This window comes from Cuculus canorus, chromosome 2 (assembly GCF_017976375.1).
Source record: "Cuculus canorus isolate bCucCan1 chromosome 2, bCucCan1.pri, whole genome shotgun sequence".
Classification (NCBI taxonomy): domain Eukaryota; kingdom Metazoa; phylum Chordata; class Aves; order Cuculiformes; family Cuculidae; genus Cuculus; species Cuculus canorus.
The window spans coordinates 117,377,767-117,393,735 of record NC_071402.1 but is presented as its reverse complement, the minus strand read 5'-3'; the positions used below and the strand labels follow the sequence as shown (position 1 = coordinate 117,393,735).

Genomic DNA, 15,969 nt, shown 5'->3' with positions numbered 1-15,969 from the left:
TATACAAATAGAATTAGTTTTCTGCTGGCATTAAAATTACAAGCAGTAAATTAAATTAAATATTAAACATTAACTTGAAATCAATAGTGCAACAAATCTCATTAAGGGAGGGAAAAAATTGTAATATGTAAATCCATTCCAGAATTTTATCACGATGAATAATGAGTTCATTACAAAAACACGACTGCAGAGGAAGGAAATGAATATGGAAGAGCCATTACAGTAAGAGCAACTTCTATGGAGTTCAAAGCAGATCCTCAGCTGCTGCAAACTGTCACAGCCCTGCAGAAGCCAATGCGTCACTGCATTTTAGATAGCGCAATGTGAAATGCTGAAGGGATTCCGATGACGGGGATTAAATCCACTTTCATTAAATGTCCTGTGAGTGTGTTATCAGGCATCCATTTCCTGCATTAGACTCTGCTGAATCCTGTTGGAGCCAGCTGTGCCCATCTCGGCGACACACAAGCACAGATGTGTGGTCCTCACAGTTGATGGGGTGCCCTGTACTGGGGACAGGCTGAGGTCTGGGTTTTATATAGGAAAGAAATCTCTGAGGTCAAATGCAGGACACCTAGGTCCAAGTCTGTGATCATTTTACTTGCTAAGTAAACCCAGAGGTAACGAAATCTTACAGCTCTAATCTAGTACCCTGAGCCGCAGCCCTTCACGTGCTCAGGCTCGTTGTCATGACAGCAGCTGTGAGCCTGCCCCATGCCTGAGCACCATGGAGATCCCGAGAGCAGCGCTTCCCTACCCAGGTGCCCTGGGCATATGCCGGCACACCTATGCCTGCCGTTACAACTGACTGTGCATGAAACGAGCTCCTAGACACTTCTCTCCAAGGCCTATTCAGCATTATTGCCAGTTTCCACTGCCACATAGTGCAGTGACCCACTGCAGTGCCTGCAGGAGTAGCCTTGTCCCAAACACAGACAAATCTCTACGCCTCCTAACACTGCCCCAGGCCTGCTTTAAGCACCAATGACTTTTGCTTTTATTGGCCTTCTTCACCTTCTATTGCATGTACGTTATCTGACTCTTCCCAAATGCAGGACAGAAATATTTGCTGACCACATCTGGCTTTGCATTAACATGAGCAGTATCTTTCTTTCACATTCAGCAACAGATTGGTATTAAGTTAGATTTCCTTTTGCTCTTGAGAATTATCCTCAAGTCTGCACAGATTTTCATGTTGTTCTTCTGTTTCCCTAAGCAGTTCTCTACGCTTCTTTACTTTAATACTTTTCACATGCCAGACCATGTCTTTTGAATATCTGGAGAAATGTCTTCACACCATGAAAAATTTTAAGCATTTTCCACTATTTATTGTTTTTCTCCCAAATGATCTGGCTCAGGATTCTTTTCTGTTTTGCTAATTGTACCAAAATGCACCACATCAGTTTGGACTTCATTTTGCCTTTGTGGAAAACAAACAACCACAATCAACTCATGATCTCTTTTACTAGCTCATCCATAATTTTTAAAAAATTTCCACAACCAGTTCTTTTCTAGAAAGGTAAGCATTATTATAATCTCTCCTTCCCAGCTCAACTTGTCATTTAGAAGATGGTTGTATCCATGGCTCCTAAAAATGACAAGGGCTTTTTAGTACTGGTAATATCAGATATTCATAGAATCATAGAAAAGTTTGTGTTGGAAGGGACCTTAAAGATCATCATCTAGTTCCAATCCCCCTGCCATGGGCAGGGTCACGTCGCAGTAGATCAAGTGCCTCAAAATACAGATTTCCTCCACAGATAAAAGCCCCTCCTCAATAACCCTGCCCACCACAGATGACTACATAGGAACAAGTCCCTGTGGTCCAGGAAGGGGCTGCACTCTGCCATAGTCACTAGGAGGCAGATGCATTGCTCTTGGTTGATTTTGGTCACACACTTGGCCTTTCTTAAGTAGGTGTTAGACTATGATTTCAACATCTCAGCTGGAATAAAAAAGGGAATTTTATACTGCTCCTGTTGGAAATCCTAGCTGATCTTGGTTGCCTGGGCTTTTATAAACATTCACAATGCTTTCCTTTGTGTGTGAAGACCACTCAACATATTTCCTTGACAAGTGGAATGACCAAGTCTCACTACTTCTATGATACTATTCTCATTTTATCTCTACTGATAAAACTGCTTGGAGTAAAGGTGAAGAAATGCATACCTTTGGCTTATTTCCATTCACTTTCATCTACTGAGAAATCTACTAGTGCCTAGGAAGTGCAACCATGGTGTCCACGAATGGGGAAAGGTGACAGAGTGCTTCATGACACGCAAGGGAAATGGATTGCTAATGTGCAACCTGAATAAAGACAGACTGGCTTGCTGAAGGCTCATTTCCTATTTTCTTAAAGCTGTCAACAGTTGGGATACAATGATGACTGCTCTCCATGATAAAGTACTGAGATTTGTTTTCTCTGCTGAAGGGGCCCGAGTACATAGTTGTTCTCTTTGACCTTTCAGAGCCTGCACACAGTATGCTTTAAGGCCCTAATTATTCTGTGGCTGTCTGGTTGACTGTTGGATCTCAGGTTTCCAATCTTTCTGTTTTGATCACTTTTAGATTACATTGATGGTCAGCAGAAATCCCAGGGCTTTGGGGTAGGCACGGTGCAGAGCACTGTGGTGTCTGAAACCCAGCAGCACCTGTGTCACTGTGTGACAGAGCTCTAATCTGTGCAAAAGAGAGGTCCAGCCTGTTGGGCAGGACACCCAGTTAAGGCTCAGGCTGCAGGCAGCAGCTAAACTTATAGTGCAGCTCCCAGCTGCTCACATGTGGTGCTCTTACCTGATGGTTAAGCCAGGAGCTGGGGATCTCAGGTCGCCCTCTGTCTCTCAGGACGTTGTCCTTCATGCTTTCCACACAGGGGTGTTCTCGCACTTTAGAACCGAATGGGGGCTCATACTCTTTCACTTCTGCCAAAAGAATAAGCAAACACAAGGGTATTCAGCTGGGCTGAGTTGATGCCAAGTGTGAAGGGAGCTGGCTGTTCTCTGGAGGAGTAGGAGCTACTGATTAGCTGCTCAGTGCCACTGTTCTGCTTGACCAGCTCCAAACAAAGCACAGTCAGTTGGCATTTTCAAAAATGTTTCAGATGTGTTTCTCCCACACGTTCCCTCCCCCCTGCTTTTCTTTCTTAGCCAACCAAACAATTTTCATTTAAAACCTTTAGTACGTAATCATATTAGCAGCAGTCGGAGCCGCAGAGTAACCTAGAATAGTTCGTGAGCCTTTCAATCTGCACTGAGACAAAACACACAGGACCTTCAAGGTGAGCTTTGCTTGAGCCATGCTTGCAAGAACTGGTCCCTCTTAGGTCCCCTGGACTTCACACACTCTTACCAGGTACAATCTAAACTGAAGTCCATCTAGATCATGACAGATGTTAATGTGCGAGATTGCTAGGAGCAAACAGTTGATTGAAAAGGATAAAGACACAGTAAGGAGCAGTGCTGGAAGCTGTCATGCTGCCCTTGCTAATTACTGGGCTGCATTCCTTTGTAGAACGTAGTAGTCTGCTCTTATTTTAGGCCTCTTTCCCAAAACGGGTCAGATTTGGCCTATGATGCAGGGGGCACAGCTTCCTGAAGGGGCTGCTGCCGTTCTAGTTTTTGTTTTCATGCTGCATGTTTTCTTTGCTTTTCTTTGGAGACAGAAAGGAAGAGGCAGACATATGGGACCTTTGGAGAAAACTCAAGAAATCTCTGAGAGCGGAAATATTATAGTAGATGCTGACACAGTGTAGAAAATGCTGTGGTTTCTTTGGGAACAGATGGAGACTTTACTCACAGGCCTAATGACTTGCTAGTATTAGATAAAGATTTATGAAGCTGGCCTATTCTGCTGCCTCTTATTTCTTTCTAGGAATTAATTGAGGGCAAGAAAAACTGAAGTGTAATCTACAAGGTTGTCTGAAGAATGTATGTGAGTGCTCAGAAGATGTGTGAAGCAAGATGAAGGAGGCGGGAGACAGTACTGTTGTGTAATGTTACACCCTAAGTCCAAATGCAGTACCTGGTTCTCCTCACTTCTTTCAAGGGGCATTTTATGGTAAAAAGAAGCTCCAAGAAAGGTGATAATGATTAAAGGCCCAGAAAAAAAAATGGAAAGAACCTCTAAACCTTGGCTTTGTTTACTTTGGAGAGAAATGTAAGGGGTCACATGATAAAATAATGGAAATAACTAACATGGGTCAGATCCTTCTGTCATGTCTCATGACAAAAACAAGGTAGGATTGAACATGACTACAACATGGACTTTTCTCCAAAACCTTAGAGTCAGGCTGCAGATCTCACTTCTTGCGATGGCCACGAGATGAATACTTTATAAGGCTAAAGAAAAAGAATTCCTAATGCTTAAAAAGAATAGCCAACTTAAGATAACAAACATTTTTGAAGGAATATTAAACCTTATGCTTCAAATGTTCAGCATTTAGAGATCCAGCTGCAAACAGCTGTGTGTGCAATGCAGCAGGTCACCTGACAGATGCCTCCTGCAGAGCTGTCTTTCCTTCTCCTGAACCACCTGTTGCTGGCCTCTGTTCACACAGTGCTCTGGAGAACGGCTATAGTCCTGAAACACGACTCCAGTCTTCTCATACATAAATCACTTTCTTTAAGACTCAAGAGTCAAAGTCTGGTTTGCTTTCTTTCCTCTACAAGAAGGCATACCAGTTTCAACCGTATTAATATGAATTAGAGATTACTCAGTCCAAGTAATTTTACAAGTCTTTAGGCTGAGAAGTTAATTGGGAAGTTGCCATATTGCTAGTCAGATGTGGATTACTCCACAGTGGATGCAGAATGATTACAAAGCAGATACCTCGACTTCAAAGAAAAGTGAACCAAAATATTAAATTTTGCTGGAAAAATTTAAATGGCATGACTTAGATGGCCATTTCCTACACCATCTCTGTCAGTCATGGTTCAATTATAGCAGTGCTCATAGACACCAGCAAGGCTCTGAGATCTTCTTATAGCATGAGAAATTAAAGAAGTCTGAACGTCTAACAGAGGGAAGCTGGTGCTGTGGTGCCAACATGTTCCTCCTCATGGAGCTTAATCCAAAGGCCATTCAGGTTCATGAGAAGATTCAAATAGGGGAAGGGAAAGTCTTCCTGGGGAATTGATAGGTTTGCAATATATTTTCCCTGTTTGTGAAATTCTTTCTACACTGTGAGCATTCCTTCTCCAAACATAAAGACTGAATAGGATTTTCAGGTTTGGGTTTTTTTTGTTGTTGTTTTTGTTTTGTTTTGTTTTGTTTTATTTACAGTAAATAAAGAGAAATTGAGGCCAGATACCAATTCAACAAAATGACTTTATAGGAATACAGTAATGCCTCCCCTCAGTTTGAAAAGCATGCAGCATCCTCTTGCTATTTATTATCTTGCCTCTCTTTCCTTTAGAAAAAAAAGCTCACTGAATTCTCTTGTAGTAAATCACCTTTATGCTGTGGAATCTCAGGTGTCAGACACATTTTGCAGAAATATCTGGGGTTATTCATGGATCATGTTGATGTGCTGCAGTAGATGTAACAGATGTCATTTTGAGGTAGGTTAAGATATTTGTGCCTAGCTGGTTGTGCACAGCTGTATACAGATGCTGAATCTGTTTTTTCATGCCTTATATATTTCTTTTGATTTTTTTTAAACCGGTCAGGCCTTAAAAATGACAGTTGGCCTAAGTGCCATAAATACCTCACATATCATGAACTACAGGGCCTTTAGTGTTCAGTAATCATAGAGTTCCTTCAATTTTAACCACTGGCATTTAACCTTTATGGTTGTGGCCTACCTTGCACTAATAATTGCTGTACCTCTGGTTTCCTTTGATACTGGCTTGACCATAATGCTTAGAAAGGCTGGAACTGGATTTTAGCCCCAGAGCCATTACTGAAAATCTATTTGTTGTGCCTAATGAATGCTTTAGAAAATTTGGCTGTGGGTTCCTCGTGAAAAATACACCTTGCTTATGTGATCTTTTTCTACTCTAAGCTCTTTGCAGTGAGATTGTCTTTCTTTGCTTCAGAACAGCATATCCACAAACTTTGTCGACACTCCCTCATGTGTTCAGTCTTACTGATTTCCGTGGGACAACTCTTGCTGGAAGATGAAGCCTCATTTATAGGATCAAAGCAGGAGTCAGGTGAAAGAAGGCCAGCAAAAATCAAATGTGAAGTACAGACCACAGCAGTAGGCTTGTGTTCAGGAACCTTTAGGTCTTTTATGAAACACCTCTCCCTTTAGAGTTTACAAGGGGAGAGCCACAGAAGGGATAAATCAATTGATGGTGGAGCTCGTGAACACACATGCACAGAGTGCGTGCATGCAGACTGTGTCTTTCTTCACACTGGAGGAATTTGGCTGGTAGATACACTTAGCTGTTGCAGAAAGGAATAACAATGCATAAAACGGATGCTCAAAAGCCATTTCATGGCCAAGTTTAAGGAGCTGTCAAATGCTTCCTTCATGTTCTCTCTTAGGTTTCTCCTTTCCCCTCCTTCAGAATACAAGTGCTAGCTGGGAACTCTGGGGGTATATTGAGATGGGTGAACTCACTGTGCAGTTTCCCTTGCACAGATGCTTTATATGTGGCTTCACATCTAATGATCAAAGACACAGCCACCCTTCCAGCGGTTTGGGACCGGATGAGTTCTGCCATCAGGGTATGGTTACAGGCTGCTTAGTGACTATGCGCTGGATCCTGAGGTGGGAAAGTAGAGGAATGAAGAGCACATCAGCACCCAACATAGAGTGTAGTGCAGTGATCTTTGCTGCTGCTACCTGGGCTTGTTGAAGGACAGCACTTGCTACCTTACAAGTGTACTGTGTTGGCACTTAGAGAATTTATAGGACATGAGTTACTGTCACGGGGTGAGCGGCACTGTGTAGATGTACCAGCTCAGGGTTGTAATAATGAGACCTCTATCACTGATTTTTCAATGCTCTTGGGAATCTGGAGAGGTACCAGTTGACTGGAAGTGGGCAAATGTTGCCCCTAGAAGGGCAGCAGGGAAGACCCCAGTAACCACAGGCCTGTTAGTTTCACTTCAGTGCCTGGTAAGATTATGGAGATTATTCTGGGAGCTACTGAAAACCACCTGAAAGACAATGAAGTCATTGGTCCCAGCCAGCACAGGTTTATAAAGGGATGGTCCTGCCTGAGAAACTTGATTTCCTTCTATGACAAGGTTACCCACTTAGCTGACCAAGGAAAACCAGTTGATGTAATCTTTCTGGATTTCAGCAAAGCCTTTGATACTGTCTCTCACAGTATCCTCCTCAACAAACTGTCCAGCATACAGCTGGATAAACACATAATGCAGTGAGTGAACAATTGGCTTATGGTTTGGGCTCAAAGGATCATAGTGAATGGGGTTACATCAGGCTGGCAACCAGTCACTAGCAGGGTTCTCCAGGCATCCATCTTAGGACAAGTACTCTGATATCTTCATAAATGACCTGGATACATGACTTGAACGTTTACTAACGAAGTTCACTGATGATATAAAACTGGGGGGAGCTGTTGACAGTCTTGAGGGCAAAGAGGCTCTGCAGGGGGATCTAGACAAATTGGGGAGCTGGGCAATCACCAACCACATCAAGTTCAACAAGAGCAAGTGCTGGGTTTTGCACCTGGGACACGGCAACCCTGGATATACATACTGATCAGGGAGCGAAAGGCTGGAGAGCAGCCCTCCGGAAAGGGATCTGGGGATTCTGGTTGACAGCAAGTTGAACATGAGCCAACAGTGAGCCCTGGCAGCCACCAGGGCCAACCATGTTCCTGGGGTGCATCAAGCACAGCATTGCCAGCCGGTCAATGGAGCTGACTGTCCCACTCCACACTGGTGTGGCCCCACCTCGAGTACTGTGTGCAGTTTTGGATGACACAGTATAAAAAGGATATCAAGCTACTGGAGAATGTCCAGAGGAGGACTACAAAGTTGGTGAAAGGTCTAGTGGGGAAGTGGTATGAGGAGTGGCTGAAGTCACTTGGTCTGTTCAGCCTGCAGAAGAGGAGGCTAAGAGGGGACCTCATAGCAGTTTACTGCTTCCTCACAAGGGAAGGAGGAGGAGAAGGCTTTGATCTCTTCTCTCTGGTAACCAATGATAAGACTCGAGGGAATGGCAGGAAGATGTGCTAGGAGAGGTTTAGGTTGGATACTAGGAAAAGGTTCTTCACTCGGAGGGTTGTGGAGCACTGGAACAGGCTCCACAGGGAAGCAGTAATGGCACCAAGCCTGACAATATTCAAGAAGCATTTGGACAACGCCCTCAAACACACGGTGTGAATTTTAGGGTTGTCCTATGCAGGGATAGGAGTTGGACTCGATGATCCCTTCTAACTCAGGTCATTCTGTGATTCTGTATGCTACCGTAAGCCAATGCAGTGCAGACGTGCACTTACTGGGCCCCACAAAGGAGGAGGTTTAAATCAGGCCCTAGTTGCAGCCACCTCAGCAGGCACAGCTCCCTGCTGCCAGAAACTCACCTCTCCATGCCAATATGCTGAAAGCAAAGCAATTCGCAAAGTTCGGAATGCACAAACTGTGAGTCTTGGCTGACTCTTTCCAAGTAAGTATCAGATCAGTCAGTGGTTTTATTCACGTTAAGCACAGCTCTGGTAAAGCAAGGCTGTCATTTCAAACAAAGTCCTATTGCTATACCAAAGCCAGCCACCAGTCTGGGCAGTACAATACTGCACAAGCAACATCACTATTTTCTAAGGGGTTTCTCTTCTTCCTCTTCACTAGCCTCATGCATCCATGAGTTCCCTTTTCTCTCCTTCTTCCCTGCCAGTCCTAACTGTCCCCCACCCACAGCAGCTCCGATACAAAACAGATGGTTTTCTTTCTAGGAGGCTGTCAGAGAAATTACACTTGCCTCAGACGCCAAAGCTGTGTTGCTCTGAAAGCAAGTGGTTGAGATGAAAATTATATTTCTTGTAACGTGCAGCATCTGGTGCACAGCTGTTGTGCTGAATGAAATACCAAGTTAACGGCAGTGTGGAACAGTTGAAGTTCTCCCCAAAGCAGCATCGCTGAATTTCTAAATACGCCTCTTAAATTATACTCTGGTGAAAAATCAGTCAAACTCGATCTTTGCCTCTGTCTCCCTTTCCCTTGTGCCACATTTCTGTTTCTCCATATTTAGCATAATAAAGTAACAATGAACAGCATGGCCTTTCTCAAAAGCCAATCCCCACCTGCTTATTTACTACAGCAGTTTTACAGTATGGATTGTGTTGCTGGGTATTTTTGTTTACATGTCTACTGACTGAAAAGGCCTGACATAGTGTAGAGACTGTGTTTGGCAAAGTTGCTGTAGTGAAAGGACCTGCCTCCATCACCTCCCACACTCACTGAACACCTGCACGCTGACAAATGAATCCTTAGAGCTCCCTTTGTAAAAGAAATAAGTCACTGTACCTTTACAGGGCTGAATGGCAATTAGCCCCTCCACATGCTTTCCTCCCTCATGAAAGTTGCTAATGCTGCTGCCTCAGCTCAGGCTTCCACTCCTGCCCTCTACACTGCCACAGGTTTCTCTAGGCACAGGGAGCTGACACCACAGTCAAGCCTGCCCTGCAAAGATTGTGCCTACATCTTTTAGGCTCCTTTAGAAAGGCTGACTGCATCCAGGTCAGGCTCCTCTGTCTGAAATGTGAGATCATTTCTCTCAGCGCCTCACAGTTTAGGAAGGAAAGAGAGGTTTGTGTGAGTGGAGGCGGTTCCTTGGGAAGGCTGTGAGGAGAGGAGGGAGTCATATTATGAGTGACAGATGGATAGAGAAAGCAGAGGGGGAGCTGTAGTCATGAATCACTGTAAGGGTATTTCACCAGCTGGTTGCAAAGATAGCCAGACTGCACGAATCAGGGGGAAATCTGAGAATGAAATGAGAGAAACCATGCAATGCTGCTGCAGCTCAGTACCAGTAATAAGTTCAGCGAGGTACATCCTGGGAGGCGTATTTAACTGTTCTAAGTCCACTAAGCCCAAATTCCACACCCTACAGATCTGCCCAACTACTCCTGCGGTTTTGCTGGGGACTTCACCCCTGGAAAGGTGACTGAAACATGGAAATAAAATTCAAGAAATGTGTTTCTGGAGATAAGGATAACTGATGGATGAAATGAATAGGAAAAATCAGCATGCGGGTGGAGGTTAAACTCCACCTTGAAAGCAGAGGGGATGCTGGGCCAGAGAAATCTGTCCTTTTCCTGAAATGACTTTAGATCTTCTTCTCAAGGTTATAAGGGGTCGGTCTCTTCTAGATAAACATGCTGGTGATTTCCCTTCCTTACGAAACCCCCGTTATATCCTCTTTTAGGCAGTTGCCTTCTGAGAGCAGCAGCAATAAGGTTTGCTTTTGCCACAATCTCCATTTCACTGTAGTCAGCAAACATGAACAGGAGGGGACTCAGGCACCAGTAAAGATAAGAGACTCCACAGTGAAAAACTCTTATTTATATTAATAATGTGGGTTGTTAAACGTAAGAAACAAAGGGAGCTCAAGAGACAGGGCAAAGATCTTTTTTCTGATGTTTTAAATCTCCTCAGCCACATTTACAAAGTGCTAATGAAAGGCTGAGCTTGTTCCAATACGCTTAGAAACAGGCATGACCACGTCAGTTAAATACGGATAGGTTTGCCTTGGAATATGCCAGAATGAGGTTCAGTTCCTGAAGCACCAAATGTTTTTTCCCTGAAATATTTGACCAGAAAAGATTTTTTTTTCATGCTTTTATGCTAGCACTAGCTTTCTGCAAACATACTTGCTTTGTAGCTTTCCCGGCAAGGTGTCAACAGGGGCAAATCTGTTGCCCACAATCCAGCCCTCCCAGCAAAAACAAAGCTGGTCAGACATAGGAGGAGACTGAGGTGAAGACATTCCTCCCTCCTGCACATGGACACCGTGATACAGCCACAAAGCCACTGCACAGAGCGGCTTTGGAGACCTTCATGGACATGCTTGTGGTATCCCACAGACGTTAGCAGAGAAACAAGGAGCAGCTATGCACATCTTCCCGTGGGACACTGGTTTTCCTCCTGTACACTACGTTCCTCACACTATAGTGCTCTAGCCTGCAAAACTGTCCTTTCTCTGTGGCCGCTCTTCAAGGTGGAACCCTGCCAAGTCCGATGAAAAGGGAGCCTCTGTGGTTTTGGAAGAGTAAGAAATCAAATAATGGTTGCATATCTACTATAATACCCACACTAAATTTACCTTTTCAGCCCCACTGCTTAGACTGCCTGTGAGAGCCCTGAACTGTGCAGCAGTTTTTGTTAGAATGAAAGTTAGACAATTCCAGCAGACTGAAGAATTTTATATGTAACTTAGTCTCACTTTAGTCCCTGTAGTAAGGTGAAAATCTTCCAACATGGCAATTTGTAATGCAGACATCTCAACAGCAACTCTTCTGATTTCTAGCGCATACCAATGCTACACACTGGGAATTCTGGGGCAGCTTTAGGCAAAGCAGAAATGGAGATTTTGTTTCAGTGAACAAACACTGAATATGAACAGGCATAGCAGCTCTTCCTAGAATTGTTCTGATAGTCAGGTCCAATAATTTTTATTTTGTTACTGTGTTTTACACAACAAACATCCCTTGATTTTTCATATGGAATATCTGTTGCAACATCACAAAACATCACGAGCAGCAGCTGGGGATTTTGGGAAAGCAGGAAGGTTTCTGTATCACTATGATGGCTCTTACTGAAATGATCAATTAGTAAATATGAAATTTAACTGGCCCTCATTAGGTTTCAGAATTAATATTCCTTTAAAGTAAATGGGAGGTAGTTACCACTTCCTGGTCTTAAAATTCCAAATTGTCTTGTGTTTCCTATAGTTTCGGTGAGGTCAACCAGACTGAGTCAATCCATGGCTACTTAAGATGTTATAGGAAACACCAGACATTAATGATCTTTAAAAGATCTACCTATCAGCAGATTTAAACCAATCCAGGACAAATTTTCTCGTGTGCTCAGGTGCTTGCCCTTGAAGGCTGCTCATGCACGTGTGCAGCTCATACTACGGAAGGCCTGTTAATTTACAGCATCCAGATACGCTAGAAAAACTGTTGAGAGTTAAAAAGAACCAACCCCTCCCCAGACAACCATCAGAGCATACCTGTCTAAACATACATTTAGAGAGAAGAAAATTGATGGCACTTACCTCCAATGCCATTACAGCGAGATGTCATTTCCCAGAGGACCAAAGCCATGGAGTACACATCTGTTTGTTTAAAGGACTCCACATTCTCCAGGTTCATCCTGGACTCCAGAACCTCGGGGGCCATGTACCTTGCTGTGCCAACCTACAGAAAAGGAGATTGAGGACGTCTCAGGAGCTGAAATTGTAATTAATGTTTTGGATTCTGCTGTGATTTAACTTTAGCTTTCACAGAAATGGTGCCATTTGACACATATCCAAAAATTCAGACCATACTTGGCACTGGTCACATTTTCTGCTGCCAGGGGAACCTGGGATTGTCCTGACTACCAACTTACTTGCACCTCCCTTGGTAAATTATAAAAAGAAAAAAACAGCCCTTTTTAGTTCCTTAAGCAAATAATTTTGACATTGACAAGCTTTCTCACTCTTGGGCTGTTCACAGATAAACTCTGCTCTTTGGGCCTGAAGCAATTGCTGCTGACTGTCTTTCTTTTGCACTGCATATTACAGTGTTAGCTGTTTCTTTTCACAGTAGCCTTAAAGGGAAAGTGGTAAATGCAGGCCTAGCAGAAGAAAGCAAATATACAAATACCGAATGCAGAAGCACACATTTGAATTGAACACCAAAATCAGCCTCTTTGTTTGAAACGCCGTTCTCATAAACTTTCTTCATCCTGAGCAACTTCCAACAGTGATTTTATTTAGATTATGACTTGGCATTACAGAAGGCAAAGTTTAAATGCCTGTTTTTATCACAAAAGGGAGGTAAGGAAGAATTTTTGGACCACTCAATGGTTGCTCTCAAATGACACATTATTCACAGGGTAGGTATAAAAAAAAATATCTCCTTTGAAGAACTGCAAACATAGTAAGTCGTCCAGCAAAGGCAGCTTCAAATTAGAGACTGGTTAGTCACAGAGATGAACAAGTACAAGGTGGTGATGCAGTAGCTTAAATGAGCTATTTGCATTACAGCAATCACTCCAGAGCCCAGCAGCAAGCAGGACTGCTAAAGATCATTTCTGCTACCGAGCCTGCAATAGCAGTCAGCCACATAGTAAACACACAGTCCTGAGAGAGCCCTACGACATCCAGTTTACAGGCTTTTGTAAACACATCGTATCACCCAGGCTCAGGACAAGTGGGAAGATGTTCCACAAAAAGTGCAATGCACCATAAGAAGACAGCAAGAAAAATCAAGGGCATAGCTTTGTCACTGGACCTTGCAGCGGGACCTTTTTGTATAAAAAAATATCCAAACGGTTGTAGGACTAAAGCCTTTATAAACAGAGGACAGAAAAAATGCCCTGTGTGATAAGTCCCAAAGTTAAATTCTCTATTACATGGACTCTATAATAAATTCAAGGCCTACCATGTGAGCAACAGCCATACACTGAACAGGTACTTGGGACAATCATGTCTCAACACCACTGAGGTGACCAGCACCTCCTCCCTATACAGAACATGAATGCATGGCAGCCCTGCAGCAGAGGTTGTTCCTAGCTCACATTTGTTCCCCAACACACAACTTCTTCCCCAAGCAGATCCTATCCAAAGCTTAAGAAGTGTTACTTGTACACTATGGCCCACAGTCCCACACTCCAAAACCCGTATGATTTCTTCAAGAGTTCGTGGTACCTAAATATAAATTCATAACATTGTCACAAATTGCTGTTCTGATCTGGTGTTTCACACCCTCTTTGCAGCAGTGAAAATTATTTTGCAGCTTTGTTGGACAATTGACTATGAAGACGTATAACTACAAAGTAGAGAGAAATGCAGAGAAAAATTAAAATGACTTTAAGAATACTATCAAGGCAATCCCATTTCCATCCTGTTTAGGATTTATCATGTGTTCCACTCTGACTATATTCTTTTATCTTTACTGAGATTATTAGGTCCTTGGGTCAAAGATACTTTTCCCGTATCTTGTGAAAACGTGACTTCTGGGTCCCAAAGGCATTTTAGGTACCTAAATTCCAGCAATTCAGAATTGATTGCCCCTCTGGAGTCTGCATATGCTTTCTCTTTGCAAATACAAGTCTGCTTTCAGTTCTTGCTTTTCAAAACTTATAGTGAGGGACTGTCTCTCTTTATGCAGCACATTGCAATTTTTGTGATTTTGGAATTTTTTTTACCACAGACCTCGTATTTCTTTCAAGTTGTTGGGGAATATTTTGTGCCTGGAGTTGTGTTAGTCAGAGAGGCAGTAGATAACCCTCTTTATCTGATTAGGAAGACCATCTGTTATAAGGTTGCTGATGCTGCTGAGGTGAGGAACTGCTGGCCTTGCAGGGAGCTACCAGTCCTCTGAACACACTGGGACAGAAGTCCAGACTTATGCAGACATGTTAAGTTGTGCCTGCAAATAATAACCATCACAGACAGTCAAACGGAAAATACTGCTAAGATACTAATGAGGAAAAAGATTATTTCTAGACAGTCATTAAGGGCACTGTCATCAATAATGGCTGTATCTGCATGACACTGAAGGTAGTTGGGTAGATTGGAAAGAAGATAGCTTTGTAATCCCAGCAACTTGCCCTAAATATTAATTTCTAAGTCTGACCAGAAAAGTGGTAAAATACTTATGGTCTTTTATTTATTTCATAGGAAGCTAGAAGTTTTCTTGAGATAAAATTTGGGTCAGCTCCATTATACACCTCAAAAAACTGGACCTCTTGGTGGAAGGGAGGGAGTCAAAGGGTAAAGTTTAGAAATTATGCATAAAACAAATGCTGGTGCAAGACTCCTTTAGCAAAAGCTGCAGCACTAAAGTTGGCATGTTGGGGAATTTAAGTGGATGGTGCTCGTATGCCCAGAAGAAACAAGGTGGAGATCAAAGTGAAGTCACTTCACATCATCATACTTTTTGTCACAGAGAAGAATGACACTAGCTGGGTCACCCCCAAACAGATTTGCTGGAGCTAAACAGTGGGCTTTGACACCAGTGCCCAAGGACACGCACTACAAAGCAGTAACCTGGTCTGGGCAGCACTGTGCTTTGTCATCAGTGTCGGTGTGGACTGTGGAAATGGCAGTATCAATGCTCTCCTCTTACCTCTAAGTGTCTATGAGCAATGCCAGAGAAATCAACTGGAAATAAAAGTCAATTTCAAGCAGCCAAAGTGTCTGTGGTATTGAGTTTCAGAGCCAATGTCAAATACTCTTGTTTTTACTTTATTCCAAATATGACCAGTCTTATAATTGACAATATAGTACAACTTCACTGAACTCCGAAAAGGTCTGACATGCCGGAGAGAAATGACATGTAACTGTCTGTGGTGTTCATTCAATACCATAGACATTTTGGTTGCTTAAAGCCAACCCTTGTTTCAAGCTGATTTCTCTGGCATTGCTCACAGACACTTAGGAGTAAGAGGATGGTGTTGATGCTGCCACTTCCACAGATGTTCATAAACATAAATCCACTGGTTATCATTCGCTCCCAGGTCTGACAAATAAACCTTCTCAAAACGAGATCAGGACAGTTGCCTCTCACTAAGGAGACTTTCAAAGGCAGATATTTATTAGATAAACAACAAAGTCCCTGTGAACTCAACAGGCCGCTACTGACTGACAAGCTGTCCCTGAAAATATTCTAAACCAGGACTTTAGTTCCAGGTGAAGTAAAAGTCAGTATAAAGAGACAGGCTTTGATGGGACCTATGTATAAAAATAGAAATAATAAATTATACATATAAGTATATGTATCATTAAATAATTAGGAATTAATTAACTTAACAAATGGCTTGAATTTATAATACAGGAGTTTTCAT

General features: G+C 42.9%; 1 protein-coding gene across 1 annotated transcript in view; it reads right to left on the bottom strand.

Moving 5' to 3' along the window:
* TGFBR2 (transforming growth factor beta receptor 2) overlaps window positions 1-15,969 on the bottom strand; it is a 61,255-nt gene that overhangs the window by 3,225 nt on the left and 42,061 nt on the right. Inside the window, exons 6-7 of the mRNA XM_009570383.2 lie at window positions 12,191-12,332; window positions 2,794-2,921 (exon numbers count right to left, since the gene is read on the bottom strand). Coding sequence (XP_009568678.2) covers window positions 2,794-2,921; window positions 12,191-12,332 — 270 coding nt within the window. The remainder of the gene's footprint in view (window positions 1-2,793; window positions 2,922-12,190; window positions 12,333-15,969) is intronic.